The sequence below is a fragment of the Oncorhynchus clarkii genome, chromosome 29 (genome assembly GCF_045791955.1).
Source record: "Oncorhynchus clarkii lewisi isolate Uvic-CL-2024 chromosome 29, UVic_Ocla_1.0, whole genome shotgun sequence".
In the NCBI taxonomy this organism is placed as follows: domain Eukaryota; kingdom Metazoa; phylum Chordata; class Actinopteri; order Salmoniformes; family Salmonidae; genus Oncorhynchus; species Oncorhynchus clarkii.
The window spans coordinates 36,576,079-36,592,134 of record NC_092175.1 but is presented as its reverse complement, the minus strand read 5'-3'; the positions used below and the strand labels follow the sequence as shown (position 1 = coordinate 36,592,134).

General features: G+C 37.9%; 1 protein-coding gene across 3 annotated transcripts; it reads left to right on the top strand.

Moving 5' to 3' along the window:
* Positions 1-273: 273 nt before the first annotated feature.
* Positions 274-14,161, top strand: LOC139388058 (uncharacterized). Of its 3 annotated transcripts, none has more exons than XM_071134572.1 (5): positions 274-454; positions 695-812; positions 1,640-1,700; positions 1,937-2,054; positions 8,678-14,161. In XM_071134572.1, exon 5 carries the CDS (start codon positions 9,266-9,268, stop codon positions 13,196-13,198), a length of 3,933 nt encoding a protein of 1,310 aa, XP_070990673.1. In that variant the 5' UTR covers positions 274-454; positions 695-812; positions 1,640-1,700; positions 1,937-2,054; positions 8,678-9,265; the 3' UTR covers positions 13,199-14,161. The 3 variants fall into 3 exon arrangements, 2 of the variants coding, with proteins under 2 accessions (XP_070990673.1, XP_070990674.1); XR_011629247.1 differs by having other exon boundaries at positions 277-454; positions 1,637-1,700; positions 8,678-13,750; XM_071134573.1 differs by having other exon boundaries at positions 327-454; positions 695-819; positions 1,545-1,700.
* Positions 14,162-16,056: the final 1,895 nt, after the last annotated feature.

Below are 16,056 nucleotides of genomic sequence, written 5' to 3'. Positions count from 1 at the left end.
ATACCCTAGATGCAGTCACTTCTCTAAAAACAAAAACATGTGTCACAAGATATTAGCTCCCTGGTATACAGAAATTGCCCGAGCCCTGAAGCAATTCACTGTTTAAACAAGTTTTGTTTAGCTAATAAAATGAAAACTTTTGTATATTATCTATTTTTCTTGCTTTGGCAATGTCAATATATGTTTCCCATGACAATAATGCTCTGAGAGAGAGAGAGAGAGATAGAGAGAGCTATATACTGTAACTAGGAGACAGTGCTTTCTAATAGATGTGTCACACCCACTGTATTTTGCACAGGCTAAGCATGTCTACACCATACTATCGTGTAAGCCTGTGATTGGACTATCCATTTCCTTTGTCACATATATACGATTGCCTAACTTTTTCAGCATACTATCTTCAGTGAAGCTGCTTATGCCTCTCCTCTCCCTTCATGTGTGTGTAAATCCCTCTGTAAGTGCATTTTTACTTTTATGTTCTGTTTGTTTCAAGAGCTTTTTGTAACATTGTTTGCATTGATAATCATTGAAATACTTGTAAGAGATCTGTTCGTGGGTTAGCTGCTTCACTACCAAAAGGCACTGTTGACTCTAGTGTTAAGTTATGTAATGTCTGTAATATCTACTGCAGAGTTTACCGGTGTGTGAATGCCATAAATCATATAATGTTTCTTATTTTCATCACATTATACAGACCTACCAGCTAAAGAGTTCAGCATCTGAGAACCTGGAGCAATCTAGAAGTGGCTTTCACTGACAAAGCCGACTGGGACTTACCAGATCATTTATACACAGAAGAGACCGTGTTTAAGGTATGTAGTAAGGTTTAGGGTTGGATCCAAATATATTATTCAGATGTACAGAAATGTTATGAGAGTTAAACAGATCTTCAAAATATTTGCTGTCAAATTCGAAGGGAAAATTGATCTCTATCCGTTTGTGGGATAGCTGCTTCACTACTGAGTACAAATTCTTATTTTCAATGACAGCCTAGGAAGAGTGGGTTAACTGCCTTGTTCAGGGGCAGAACAACAGATTTTTACCTTGTCAGCTCTGTGATTCAATCTTGCAACCTTTTGATTTTTAGTCCAACACTCTAACCACTAGTCTACCACTCTAACCACTAGGCTACCACTCTAACTGCTAGGCTACCACTCTAACCACTAGGCTAACACTCTAACTACTAGGCTAACTGCCTCCCACTTTAACTATTTGCACATCATTACAACACTGTGTATATATACATAACATGACATTTGAAATGTCTTTATACTTTTGCAACTTTTTAATTGTTAATTTCACTTTTGTTTATTATCTATGTATGAGAGAGAGAGAGAGAGAGAGAGAGAGAGAGAGAGAGAGAGAGAGAGAGAGAGAGAGAGAGAGAGAGAGAGAGAGAGAGAGAGAGAGAGAGAGAGAGAGAGAGAGAGAGAGAGAGAGAGAGAGAGAGAGAGAGAGAGAGAGAGAGAGAGAGATTGCTACATACTGTAACTAGGAGACAGTGCTTTCTAATAGATGTGTCACACCCACGGTATTTTGCACAGGCTAAGCATGTCTACACCATACTATCGTGTAAGCCTGTGATTGGACTATCCATTTCCTTTGTCACATATATAAGATTGCCTAACTATTTCAGCAGACTATCTTCAGTGAAGCTGCTTATGCCTCTCCTCTCCCTTCATGTGTGTGTAAATCCCTCTGTAAGTGCATTTTTACTTTTATGTTCTGTTTGTTTCAAGAGCTTTTTGTAACATTGTTTGCTTTGATAATCATTGAAATACTTGTAAGAGATCTGTTTGTGGGTTAGCTGCTTCACTATCAAAAGGTACTGTTGACTCTAGTGTTAAGTTATGTAATGTCTGTAATATCTACTGCAGAGTTTACCGGTGTGTGAATGCCATAAATCATGTATCATGTATTTCATCACATTATACAGACCTACCAGCTAAAGAGTTCAGCATCTGAGAACCTGGGGCAATCTAGAAGTGGCTTTCACTGACAAAGCCGACTGGGACTTACCAGATCATTTATACACAGAAGAGACCGTGTTTAAGGTATGTAGTAAGGTGTTTTAGGGTTGGATCCAAATGTATTATTCAGATGTACACAAAATGTATGAGAGTTAAACAGATCTTCAAAATATTTGCTGTCAAATTCGAAGGGAAAATTGATCTCTATCTGCCGGTAATTTCCTGATGTCACCAGCTACGGCAGCAACCCCCTGGTCTACCTCACCTTTGACCTTTAGATATGGAATAGTATTATTAGCTTATTGAAGTCTTCACACTGATGGTCGGACTATAACATGTAGCCTGATATAACATTCATTTGTGAATGATTAAGTATTTATTGCATAAAATTAAACACCAAATGTACATTTTGCCAAAGAAATAGGAGTGGAAAAATATAATTTTTCTGCATCTCTCTAGCGCATTTACGAACGGGCGGGTACTGACCGCGGGCTATCTTCCAATATTTATTTTTGCAATTGACTCATTTGCCTTTAATTTCCTTAGAAACAGTTAAACTGATGTCATTAGAAAAATCCCTGGAAGGCTATAAACCTCGCTCCACGAGAAGAGCAGAATTGACAGTAAAATCACAACAGATGCCAACTACATTATTTATGCCTTCATTCTATCGATTAATACCATGTATTCTTGTGAATAGTGCTTTATAGTCTTCTAATTGTGATTGACAAATAGCCAGACAAGTATCCTGAATTACAAGCAGACAAATATCTAAATAAGGCCGAAAGGTTGCTGGATCGAATCCTGAGCTGACAAGGTAAAAATCTGTCATTCTTCCCCTGTGCAAGGCAGTTCAGTTCACTGGTAGGCTGTCATTGTAAATAAGAATTTATACTTAACTGAATTGCTTAGTTAAATATAAATAAATACAATTATTGAATAGTGTTTGTGCATAAAGATGGAGCCCCCAATATACTTATCACAAATGCCTTGCTTGAAGTATTAAATATGGCTCTCCATTACTCAATTTTGGATCATCATTAGCACTGTATACATGATCCCAATTCTAGCTCAAAGACACCAGCCATCTGAAAAAGGTTGTGCTGATTCGTTTGGCACATTGAACCATGTCGTGTACGTACTGTATTTAAACATTTAAGTGGATAATGGTAAAACAATGACGTCATATGTGGATTCCGGCATCTTTATGCATCTTTGCCATTTGGGTATGGCATTTTGAGGAAAATAAATATTACATTTTTCTAGATTTCTTTAAAAATATATTTGGGTACATCTTCCCATTCCAAATCAACTAATATGCCATTTTAAGCCCTGTTTCCGTTGAATTAGGGCCATACTCGAGCTGGTTCGAATGGAATTCTGAAATTCAAGCTAGTTCGGGGGAGATCTGGTGCTAGAATTATGGATTAGAATCCATGCAGGTGATGCCGTTACTATGCAACCACCAGCTGATCACTGCTGGATGCTGACATGTTTAGTTAGTCTGGGTGTTATTGCTGTTAGCTAGCACATGGACAAGCAGTAGTCAGACATGACACGAATTACCACCATAGCTGGATACATTTTTGAGAACAGTCAGCCCTCGGATGCTAGCCAGCTAACATTAGCTTTCAAATCAGAGTTGAAATGAGCTAGCTAGCACATGTGAGCTAGCAGGGGTTTTAGCTAGCTAGATTTTCTTGAAAGCTAGCTAGATACATCTATCAAACCTTTCGTCTGGTTCTATTTGCAAGCTAGCTAGTAGCCAATGCCCTGGCAAACATGGTAGGAACAACGCTAACCATTTAACTAGCTAGCAAGCCAAAAATGTGTCTAGCTGGCACTGGCAGCAGTATGAGGTAATGTTAGTTACAGTGTGATAAGGGTGCTAGCTAGGTATCTAGCTAGTTGTAGACATGACTTTCTACAAATTCTAGATAGCTAGCCAGCCTACATTAGTGAAGCTAGCTGCACAGTCACATTGGCTAGCTAGCAACACGACTAGCATAATTTCTAAATTCTGGAGGCAGTGGAAATGCAATTCAAGCTAGCCCACCAATGCCAGTCTAGTAAGGCCAGATAGCCCACCCGGGCCGGCATTATGATAACATTGTGCCACCAGTAGGAGTAGTAACGCCAATGACGATAACCACTGAATTTTAGGTCAATTAAGATTATTTTTTTTAATGGAGGCCACAGATTCTCAGATCATTAACTAAAGTGATATGATGAATCATTTTGCTCACAATATACTTTCCCTTCATTTACACTGAACAAAAATATAAACGCAACATGCAACAATTTCTAAGATTTTACTGTGTTACATTTATCGAAATCAGTCAATATAAATACATTCATTAGGCCCTAATCTATGGATTTTACATGACTGGGCAGGGGTGCAACTATGGGTGGGAAATGGACACCCTTTCAGTATGTCATACATTTGAGGATTCCGTTAATAATTTGATGTCTAAATTCAGTGTAACTTGGTGCTACCATGTTTACACTGAACAAAAAATATAAACACAACATGTAAAGTGTTTGTTTCATGAGCTGAAATAACAGACGCCAGAAAGAGTTTTGTGTGTATGGAAAGTTATTTCTCAATTTTTTTTGCACAAATTTGTTTACATCCCTCTTAGTGAGCATTTCTCCTTTGCCAAGATCATCAATCCACATGAAAGGTGTGGCATACAGTATCAAGAAGCTGTGCTGAGGACAATAAAAGGCCACTCTAAAATGTGCAGTTTTGTCACACAACACAGTGCCTTCAGAAAGTATTCATATCCCTTGACTTTTTTCACATTTGTTACGTTACAGCCTTATTATAACATTGATTAAATAAATAACAATTCTCAGCAATCTACACACAATACCCCATAATGACAAAGCAAAACAAATAGAAATAGCTTATTTACATAAGTATTCAGACCCTTTGCTATGAGACTCAAAATTGAGCTCAGATGCATCCTGTTTCCATTGATCATCCTTGAGCTGTTTCTATAGCTTGATTGGAGTCCACCTGTGTTAAATTCAATTGATTGGACACGATTTGGAAAGAAACACACCTGTCTATATAAGGTCCAACAGTTGACAGTGCATGTCAGAGCAAATACCAAGCAATGAGGTCGAAGGAATTGTTCATAGAGCTCTGAAACAAGGTTGAGTCGAGGTACGGACCTGGGGAAGGGTACAAAAAATGTCTGCAGCATTGAAGGTCCCCAAGAACACAGTGGCCTCCATCATTCTTAAATGAAAGAAGTTTGGAACCACCAAGACTCTTCCTTGAGCTGGTCACTCGGCCAAACTGAGCAATCGGGGGAGAAGGGCCTTGGTCAGGGAGGTAACCAAGAACCCAATGGTTATCTGCAGACCCTCACTGAAACCAATACTATCACCATCTACTGGCCAATGTCAACTGCCTTTGCATAATCCTAAATCCTGTTCCCCCTCCTTTCCAAACTCCTTTCCTGTCCTCCTTTCTTAGCTCCCTTTGCTTCTTTCCTAGCTTCCTTTCCACTGTGAACCTTGTCCCATTACCAAAAACAGGATAGGTTAGAATTTTGCCAGAGGCATGGTCTTTGTGACTGTAACTTTCACACCTGTAACGATCGTCGTAGGTGGAAGTAGGAGAGGACCAAGGTGCAGCGTGGTATGTGTTCATGATCTTTTAATTACACTGAACACTAGAACAAAAATAACAAAACAGCACAAACGAAACAGTCCTGTCTGGTACAGAGATAGAAAACAATTACCCACAACTCAAGGGCAAAAACAGGCTGCCTAAGTATGGTTCTCAATCAGAGACAACGATTGACAGCTGCCTCTGATTGGGAACCATACCAGGCCAAACACATAGAAATACAAACATAGAACAAAACAGAATGCTCACCCCAACTCACGCCCTGACCAACCTAAAAATAGAGACATAAAAAAAGGAACTAAGGTCAGGACGTGACAACACCCATGATTATTCATGATTAATGAATGATTATTACTAAAAATGGCAGCATCCAAAATTATTACACCCTTGATAAAGATAAAATAAATCATTCAAATACTAAGCTATATTCTATGCTCCAAAAAAATGGGAAAATATATTATTTTATCCTAATACAATTGCTCAGAGAAAGAGATTTTGTTTTGGTTGTGTTTCTGATTATTTTGTGCCCAATTGAAATTAATGGTGAATAATGTATTATGTCATTTTGGAGTCACGATTATTGTAAATGATTAAGGAGAATGCTGAATGAATTGCGAATAATGATGAATGAGAAAGTTAGTGTCAAACTTCATGTCTTAAAGTATTGATGGACTGTCGTTTCTCTTGCCATAATATGGACTTGGTCTATCTATCTATATAGGGCTATCTTCTGTATGCCACCCCTACCCTGTCACAACACAACTGATTGGCTCAAACGCATTAAGAAGGAAAGAAATTCCACAAAATCACTTTTAACAAGGCACACCCGTTAATTGAAATGCATTCCAGGTGACTACCCCATGAAGCTGGTTGAGAGAATGCCAAGAGTGTACAAAGCTGTAATCAAGGCAGGGGGGCTACCTTAAAGAATCTCAAATATAAAATATATTTTGATTTGTTGAACACTTTTTTTTAGTTACTACATGATTCCATGTGTTTTATTTCATAGTTTTGATGTCTTCACTATTATTTTACAATGTAGAAAATAGAACAAAAATGAAGAAATCCTGGAATGACTTGGTGTGTCCAAACTTTTGACTAATTTTGTAGTCACTTTTATTGTAAATAATAATAGGATACATTATAGGCTATCCTATTACTATTTACAATAAAAGTGACTACAAAATTACACCGTACATTATTTACCATTAATTTCTATTGGGCACAAAATAATCAGAAACAAAACCAAAACAAACTGCAAATGCATCCAACAAGTTTCAGTAGTCACTAGCTTGATGTCATCATTGAGTGCTAGGACCAAATACTAAACTTTTGACTACTTTATTTATAAGAATCTTTAGAGGTGTCAATCATTTTGACCCTTTTTGAGAGAAAAAAGTATTACTTGTTGAACAAAATCTCTTTCTCTAAGCATTTGAAATAATATAAAATAATATAATTTTCATTTGTTTTTATAATACAATACATTTAAATTTTAGCTTCACTGTCCAAATACACATGGACAATAAAGCTGCATTCTATTCTATGCTCTTGGGGCCCGATCCAGACTTGTACGCCTTTCATTGAACTTTTTCAGTACATTTATCAAAAGCCATCCACTTAAATTTGGTGTACCTTTTTAACTCTCAATTATCTCGTCAGACTCATTTGAATATATGGAGAGACCGGTTCAGAATATTAGGGATCATTGAAAGAAAGCCAAGTAAATACGTACATACTCGTCTCATTTTCAGCACCAATTGGTAGATTTAAAAATACTCTGATCTTGTATATTATTTAGGGTTAGGAAAGTATTTATGAATAATAAAAACAAAACAGGTTTGGAGAGGTTTTACGAACAAAATATATTGGTGAACCAAAAATACAGTGGTCTGATTAATAAATTGTTCAATCCATGAACAATTGGAAGGTGAGAAAAGAGTACAATAGGGAATGAACAGTAGTCCTACAAATCTACCCGAACAATCCTCACTAATCGTAGACTGTGAAAACAACAGTGCAGTCGTTGTGAACCGTGCACCAGGCTTCAGGTTTAAATTACTGTGTATGGTCTGCATTCCATAATGATTCAAATGGGCTACATGTCCTAAATTATTGGGACAACTTGTAATACGTTAGCCTGATATGATCCACTATTGCTTGCGATCCTGAGGAACAACCACATGAACGTGATAGAGGAAATAAAGGTAAACTAACAATGGAATGGAATGATGCAAAATGTAAGAAAACTAACCGTAAAGAGAAAGTTATAAATGCATGTGGGTAAAACTAATGGTGGCTATTGTTACTGGCTATTATTTAACACGATACAAATTGTATTAAAAAAAATACAGTGAAAAGTCTGGGTATAACAATTAAAACATTCTAGGAATCATAAATCAACTCGGTATGTTTGGCGCTGTACTGTCATTTGCACATGGTATCTTTAAAAAAAAAAGTAGATGTCGTTCCACTTGGAACTAACAGGTTGCTCAACCTTATTGATCGTTTCATCGCCTGTAAAGGTGGTGGAATTATGAGGGAATTAAGTCAAGGTCAGAATATGGCGTATCTGTAGACACATCTCCGCCACACCTTCAGTTCTATGATCTTCACCCCAAACGAATAGCAGTTGAACAGCATGCTATTCTCATTCTTAAATTCAAGGTCGGAATACACGTAGAGTGAACAGCACATAAAAATTGAATTCCTTTCCATTTACGTGCGTTTATCTCGGGTCGGGAATCCCCCTTGGTGCTCGGGATGGAGTTGTAGATTAGAAATTAATGGCATACTGCTGTAGGTGTTTTCACAAATTCCAGGTGTAAAATTAGAGTTTGAATGTTGTTGGGTAACTTCTGTTTTAGATGTATTGTTCTAAATAACAATCTCTTACCCTGTCATAGGAATTGTAGGATTCCCATCACTACTGAAGAATTAGGAGAAGAGCTTGTCCTTTCATATAACTTTTCCTTGCGAGATTACTGTACTAAAATGACAATGTTATGTTCTAAAATCAAGTTGCATAATGAAACTCATCACAAGTCTGTATTTTATATTCTAGGTATCATAGCTGAGACCAGATCCTTATAAGAAACATCAAGAGGGAGAACCTACAAGAAGCCAGAAGATGTGCAGCACTGCAGAAGCTGGCTCAAATTCATCTTGGATATGTACTCTATACATTTTTTAAATTGGCTAAGACAATAATACAAGAGCCTTGAGCAGTTGCTAATATCACCTGTATGAAAAGACAAATTATCCATTGGACTAATTAGTATGTTAAACATGCATCATTTAATTTACAAAGTTGTGAACTGATTGTTTAGTTTATATATTCTCGGCAACACAGAAACAAGATTCCTCCTCGATTAGGTTCTGGAGTTAGAGGTATGAGATTTGATACTAAAGCTAGTGGGAGAACCAGGGTGGAGTCTCTTTGCTAGCTCCACCCACATCTCTCCGCAAGTCTCGGCCAAGTCTATTGGCCAAATGTCTCATCCCCTTCCGTAATTTGAAAGATGCCAGGTGCACCCCTGTGAAAGTGTAATTCAGCCAAAAAACTAGTGACACGAAACCAACGCACTGGAAAAATTTCCCCTGGTTATTCATTACATCTCAAAGACATTAGTTACATTTATATTAAACTGAAATGGCTCAGAAAAGACAGAGTGATGAGCCATTGGACAGAGCCCCCAAAAGGTCACCAGTTTCTAATTCAATGGACTCAAGCCCTACCAATATAGCTCATGAACTGAATGCCAGATCCCCTGGTTTTGTTCCCCCAGACCTCCCCCAAATTGACAACACAGATAATGGGTCTCAGAACCTGCCTTCACTGCCTTTTACAGCAGGCGAAAATGATGCCCATTCATCCACTAATGATACTCAGCAAACGGATCCTCTTGGTGCGTTGAATGCGTATTTAGTGAGACTTCAGCAAGGTGACGATGGCATAGACAGATCCGTAAGAGTGATTCATCGAGCAAAGTTCAACACAACTGAAATTAGACAGCGGCTGGACATGAGTCGGGATGATGTGAACGACTATGCCGTCTTCTATGCTATGATTTTAGAGGCAATAGATGGACTTTCAAAGAAAATGACAGAACTGGCCAGTGCTAATGATGTAAGACTGTTACAGTTGGAGGGTGACTTTGTGTTCCCAGTCTCAGCCCGTTTGCCAAATGGAGAAGTGGAACCTGACACATTTCTTTCGTTAATCGAGCAGGTGGTCCAGAGTAACCAAGAAATATTGACTGATGACACCCTAGAGCTTGTTGTTCAAATCGTGCACAATCTCGAGGGTGGTGGTGGTCCACGTAGAAAGGTGACAGCTATCTTGGATAGTGAGCTAATTAAGAAAAAACGTATGCACCTCATTGTACTCACTAACAAAGACAACAACCTTTGCTTTGCCACTTGTGTAGTTATGCTTTTAGACCCAGGATTGACTACGAGTGACGCTGAGCAGAAAGGCAGAGATCTGCAGACTTCAGTTGGGTTATCTGAGCTCACTAAGGTTTCTTTATCAGACATCAACACATTTGAGAAGGAACTGGGTGTTAAAATAGTGGTATTTTATCGTGAACGGTCAGATATAAAACACTTTAAAACACATTTTAAGAAAACTCATGCCAAAACAGTGTTTCTTTACCTGCACGATGACCATTACTATGGTATCAAAAACCCAAAGGGGTTTCTGGGAGTTAGCTATTTTTGCAACTTTTGCTATTCTGGCTATAGCAAAAAGAATGACCACAAGTGTGAGAATTGCTGCAATGTCTGTCATCATGCTAAGTGCCCAGATCAGCCAAAGCAGACCATCCAGTGTACAGAATGTTTGCGTTTCTGTCGATCTAAATTCTGCCATACACAGCACAAAGTCCGTCATTTGAATGAAGCCTCTGGTAAAATGTTTTCCACGTGTGATGTAACCAAATACTGTTCCCAGTGTAACAGATGTTACACTATTAATGTGGCCAATCCGAAGGAGCACAAATGTGGAGCTAATCGATGCCACTGCTGTAAAGCTGCAAAAATGGAAGCAGAAGGCCATCAGTGTTTCATTCAAAAACTTGAACCCGAGGAGCCTAGTGAGAAGTACATCTTCTATGACTTTGAGACAAGACAAGACACAGATGAGCACGTTCCCAACTTTGTGTGCTGTATGGATTTCCATGGGGAAACCTGGACTGCAGAGGGAGAGCACTGTGTTAAAGCCTTTTACAAAAAATACAGAACAAACAAGTACAAGGACTATACATTCATAGCCCACAACTCAAAGGGATATGATGGGTATTTTTTGATGAACTATCTAGTTGACAACATGATTACACCAAAAATCACAGCACAAGGCAGCAAGCTTTTATGCATTATTGACAAAGACTTTGGACAAAGATACATTGATAGTCTCAGTTTTTTATCAATGAAGCTGAGTGACATGCCAGAGGCAATGGGCTTTGAAAATGACAAGAAGGGATATTTTCCACATTGGTTTAACACACAGCAAAACCAGAATTACATTGGCAAGTACCCCTCCCCTGAATTATATGGTGACAGAACCATGATGAAGAAAGAGAGGGAAAACTTTCTGCAGTGGCACAAATCAAAATCTGAATCAAACTCTGAGTTTGACTTCAAGAAGGAGATGGCAGAATATTGTAAGAATGATGTGATCATTCTGCGGAAAGCATGCTTACGGTTTAGGGAAGAGGTCCTTAGCACTACAAAGGTTGACCCACTGCAATGTGTGACTCTTGCATCCCTGTGCATGAAAATCTACCGCACAAAATTCTTACCCGAAAAAACCATTGCCATTCCTCCATTAGACAATTACATCCAAAGTCAGAAGAGTTTTTCTACTCCATCTATTCAATGGTTGGAATATTTGTCTCACAAGGAAAAACGATCCATAAAGCATGCTCTGAACGATGGAGAAAAACGGATGGGCAAGTACTCGTTGGATGGTTTCTCAGAGGATGATGATGGTACCATAGCCTATGAGTACGCTGGCTGCTATTTTCATGGTTGCCCAGACTGTTATGACTATGATGCTTTTTGTAAGCAGACCAAAATGACCTTTGGTGTCATGCATCAGCATTTCCAGGACAAAATCAGCTCGTTGCAAAAGGACCACAATTTGAATGTGAAGGTTATGTGGGAGCATGAGTGGAATGTTCTCAAAAAGACAGATCCAGAGGTCCAGACATACTTGAAAACATTTGAAATGCCTGAGCCCATGGAACCCAGAGATGCCTTTTTTGGGGGTAGGACGAACGCACTTCACCTGCATTACAAAGTGCAACCAGGGGAGACAATCCAATACTATGATTTCACGTCACTTTATCCCTTTGTAAATAAGGCAAAGGCTTACCCCATCGGACACCCTAACATAATTGCACGTGACTTTGAGCCACTAGACAAATACTTTGGTTTTGTCAAAGCCAAAGTATACCCCCCAAAGGGTCTGTATCTCCCTGTGCTACCATATCGTGCTGCTGGCAAGCTCATGTTTCCACTCTGCAGAATCTGCTCTGAGTCAGAGAATCAAGAGACTGAGTGTACTCACTCAGATGAGGAAAGGGCTCTAACTGGAGTATGGTGTACTGTTGAAATGGCTAAAGCCATTGAAAAGGGGTACAAAGTTGCCAAACTGATTGAAGTGTGGCATTTCCCCAAAAAGTCTGAATCTCTCTTCGCTGAGTATGTCAAGACCTTTCTAAAAGACAAACAAGAGGCCAGTGGGTGGCCTCATAGTGCAGCTGATGAAGTTAGCAAAGAAGTGTACCTTCAGAGATATGAGGAAACGGAAGGTATTAAGCTGAACCGTGAAAAAATTGTCGTCAACAAGGCCATGAGAAAAATTGCTAAGCTTTTTCTGAACAGTCTTTGGGGAAAGTTTGGCCAAAGAGCAAATCAAATGAACACAACTTTGATGAAAGATTTGCAAGAACTTCTGACCTGTGTGTTCTCTCCTGAGATAGATGTTTCTAATATCTCTTTCTTGAATGATGATGTTGTCATGGTGAATTGGAAGTACACTGAGAAGCGCCACAGTTCTCCTGGTCCTGTTAATGTTTTCATTGCCGCTTTCACAACTGCCTATGCTAGACTGGAGCTCTACGACCTCATGGAAAAACTGCAGAAACGAACACTGTACCATGACACAGACAGTGTCATATTTGTGAGTAGGCCTGGAGATTGGATGCCAGAGCTAAATGAGTTCTTGGGGGGCTTGACGAGCGAGTTAGATCCAGGTGATCACATTGTGGAGTTTGTATCGGGTGGACCAAAGACATATGGATACGAAACACACAATGGAAAGAAATGCATGAAAGTTAAGGGAATCACGTTACATCATTCCAATGCAGCTTTAGTACATCTGGAGTCTCTCATAGGATTGGTTAATGACTTTCTTAAAGACAGGGACAATTCAGATGAGATATTGACACAGAATACCCAGATTGTCAGGGACAAGAGGAGATTCACTTTAAAAAACCGCTCTGCCCCAAAACGATTTAGAATCGTGTATAACAAGCGGAGGCTTTTCCCAGACTACAGTACACTGCCTTATGGGTACTAGGTTCTCTGTCTGTACTATGCCATTCTTGACAAGTGTATTTAATCAATCTAATGGAATAAAATCACTATTCTGTGAAGAATGCTTTTGTTGACTATGAATATTGTTTTAATCATGATAGCACTACTGGGATTGTCAAGACCCTCGATTATGATTTCTGGGCAAAATTACAGAACATTGTATTTGTTTATGCTATCCTTATCTCATAGCTTGTGGTAAAGTATATTGAGATTTTTACGCAAATTTACAATATTCCATATTATAGTGAACATTATCTTTATTTGTTGTATCTGACTGTTATTTTATTTTTGTATTTTTATACGATATGTGATTATTCTTTACAAACACAAGTGTTTTTGTGGACCTTTTCAGGCCATATTTATACTGTGTGTATATATATTTTCAATATTGTACTATTTGTACTATTTTTTTACTTAATTAAAATCTGCAAATAAGTGCAAAAGTAATTAGATACATTTTAGTGTGGAAGGTATTTCATGTGTTATTGTGGCATAAGAAATTCTAATTTACCCAATAAATTACTGGGAGTTAATATAGAGTGTGTGACTCTCTTTATTTATTTATATAGCTTATAAGAAATTCCATAGACCCAATACATTACTAATAAATGCCTCATGAGCTTAGTTCAATTGTTGTACCCCATCAGAACCCACCATAACTTTGTTTTACTCCAATTTTTGTAAACAAAGTAATTGTTAACAAATACTGTATTCAACCCATTTTTTTATGGGTCAACAACCAACTCGACAGATTTGGAAGAATTATTAAAAGAATAAGAGGCAAATATTGTACAATCCAGGTGTGCAAAGCTCTTAGAGACTTACCCAGAAAGTCTGATAGTTGTAATCGCTGCCAAATGTGATTCTAAAATCTATTGACTCAGGGGTGTGAATATTTACATGAATGTATCATTTCAGTATTTAATTTTAAATAAAAAAAAGTTTTAAAAAATGCCCCAAAAAACATGTTTTTACTTGTTCTTGTAGGGTATTGTGTGTGTGTGTATAGGAGTGAGAAAACAAATCAATTTAACACATTTTAAATTCTGTGTGTAACACAAAAAATGTGGGATATGAATACCAAGGGGTATGCAAAGTTTCTGAAGGCAAAACTTGGTTGAAACTCACAGTTTGATCTCATGGATCATCAGTCATTGCATCCATAGCTTTGTTAATGAATTTGAGAGTGGTTACATTACTCCAGCCCCATCCCTCAACTATTTACTACATTTGTGAATGAATGACTGCTTTGTTATTGTTTGAACTGCAGATTTCCCCTTTAAATATAGCATAAGAATTTCAACATTTCAAAAGAAAGTACATTTTGTGTCGTATAGTGACAATTTGTTACATGTTTTTCAACCTGAACAATATTCACAATTGTCCACAATAATGTGGTAACACATGGAAAATCCTTGATATCTTGTCTACTAATGTCACGATTATCGTATGGTGGGGACCAAAGCGTGTGATGTGAATACATTCTTCTTTATTGAATGAAGAACAAGAAGAACACTTAAACAAAAAACAACAAAACGATTAAGACGAACGAGACCGCTGTATAAACAATGTGCAAACGTGCAACATAACATAGACAATAACCCACGAAATACCCAAAGAAGATGGCTGCCTAAATATGGTTCACCTGCCTCTAATTGAGAACCAATCTAGGCAACCATAGACCAACATAAACACCTAGATGAAACCAACTCCATATATCTACAAAAACCCCTAGACAGTGCAAACACCCTAGAATGAGACAAAAATACACATATCACCCATGTCACACCCTGACCTAACCAAAATAATAAAGAAAACAAAGAATACTAAGGTCAGGGCGTGACAACTAAAATATGCCCCTTATTAAATATATGTAAATAATAATTTCATTGATTTTCAAATTAAGAAAAAGTGGTGTATTTGGACGTTGTGCTAATTTTCACAATACAATTATTTAATTCAATAAAGCACAACAGAAAACATATTAATCCAGTTTTAAACTGATGGACAGTAAACTGTTGGACAGTATTTTATATCATGTTTATTTGGAATTAGGTCAAATCCTAATTTCTCCATGTTATGAAAAAGTGTTAATTTAACATGTTTTCCATCTAAGTGGTTAACAGTGTCAAGGTGAGATATTGACGGAAGAGAACTCAATACATTAAATGTATCATTTTGTTCTAGTTTTGGTTTCCGTCCCACCATTATATAATTTCATAACAGGGCTCAAGACCGTAAAAATGGCAGTGTAAGAGAGAGAGAGAAGTATCCTGTGGCTTCTGTCAACGTCCGTATGATTGATGACCCTGTCATTAGTCCCGCCCCACTATGAGTCATTCTGTCATTCTGCCAAAACAAAAGGATGAATGACTTTAGTTTTGGCAGAATCATTCGTCTTGTGGTGAGTAGGCCTACATTTTGAAAGCCAGAGATATAGGCTTGTTATTGATGAGCTTTTTGACAATATACAAGAAGAAGAGAAGTCACATCTATGTATATCATTCTATTTATCTAGGTTTCTTCTTATCTTGGAAACGTCTTTTTCAAAAAGTATAAAAAATACGAAAACATGAGTGCACACTTTCCAGTATGCCAGCTTATAGTCAGTTTTCGACAGGCCCAAAGAAAAACATTGTTTTTCCCAGGTGAATGTTGTAACGGTTTTCTTGAGTCAAAGGAGAGGTGGACCAAAACGCAGCGTGGTGATTATTCATGGTTCTTTAATAAAGAAACTATTCATGAATAGGCTAACAAAACAAGAAATGTGCAAAACCAAAACAGCCCTATCTGTAGCAAACACAGAGACAGGAACAATCACCCACAAAACCCAACACCAAA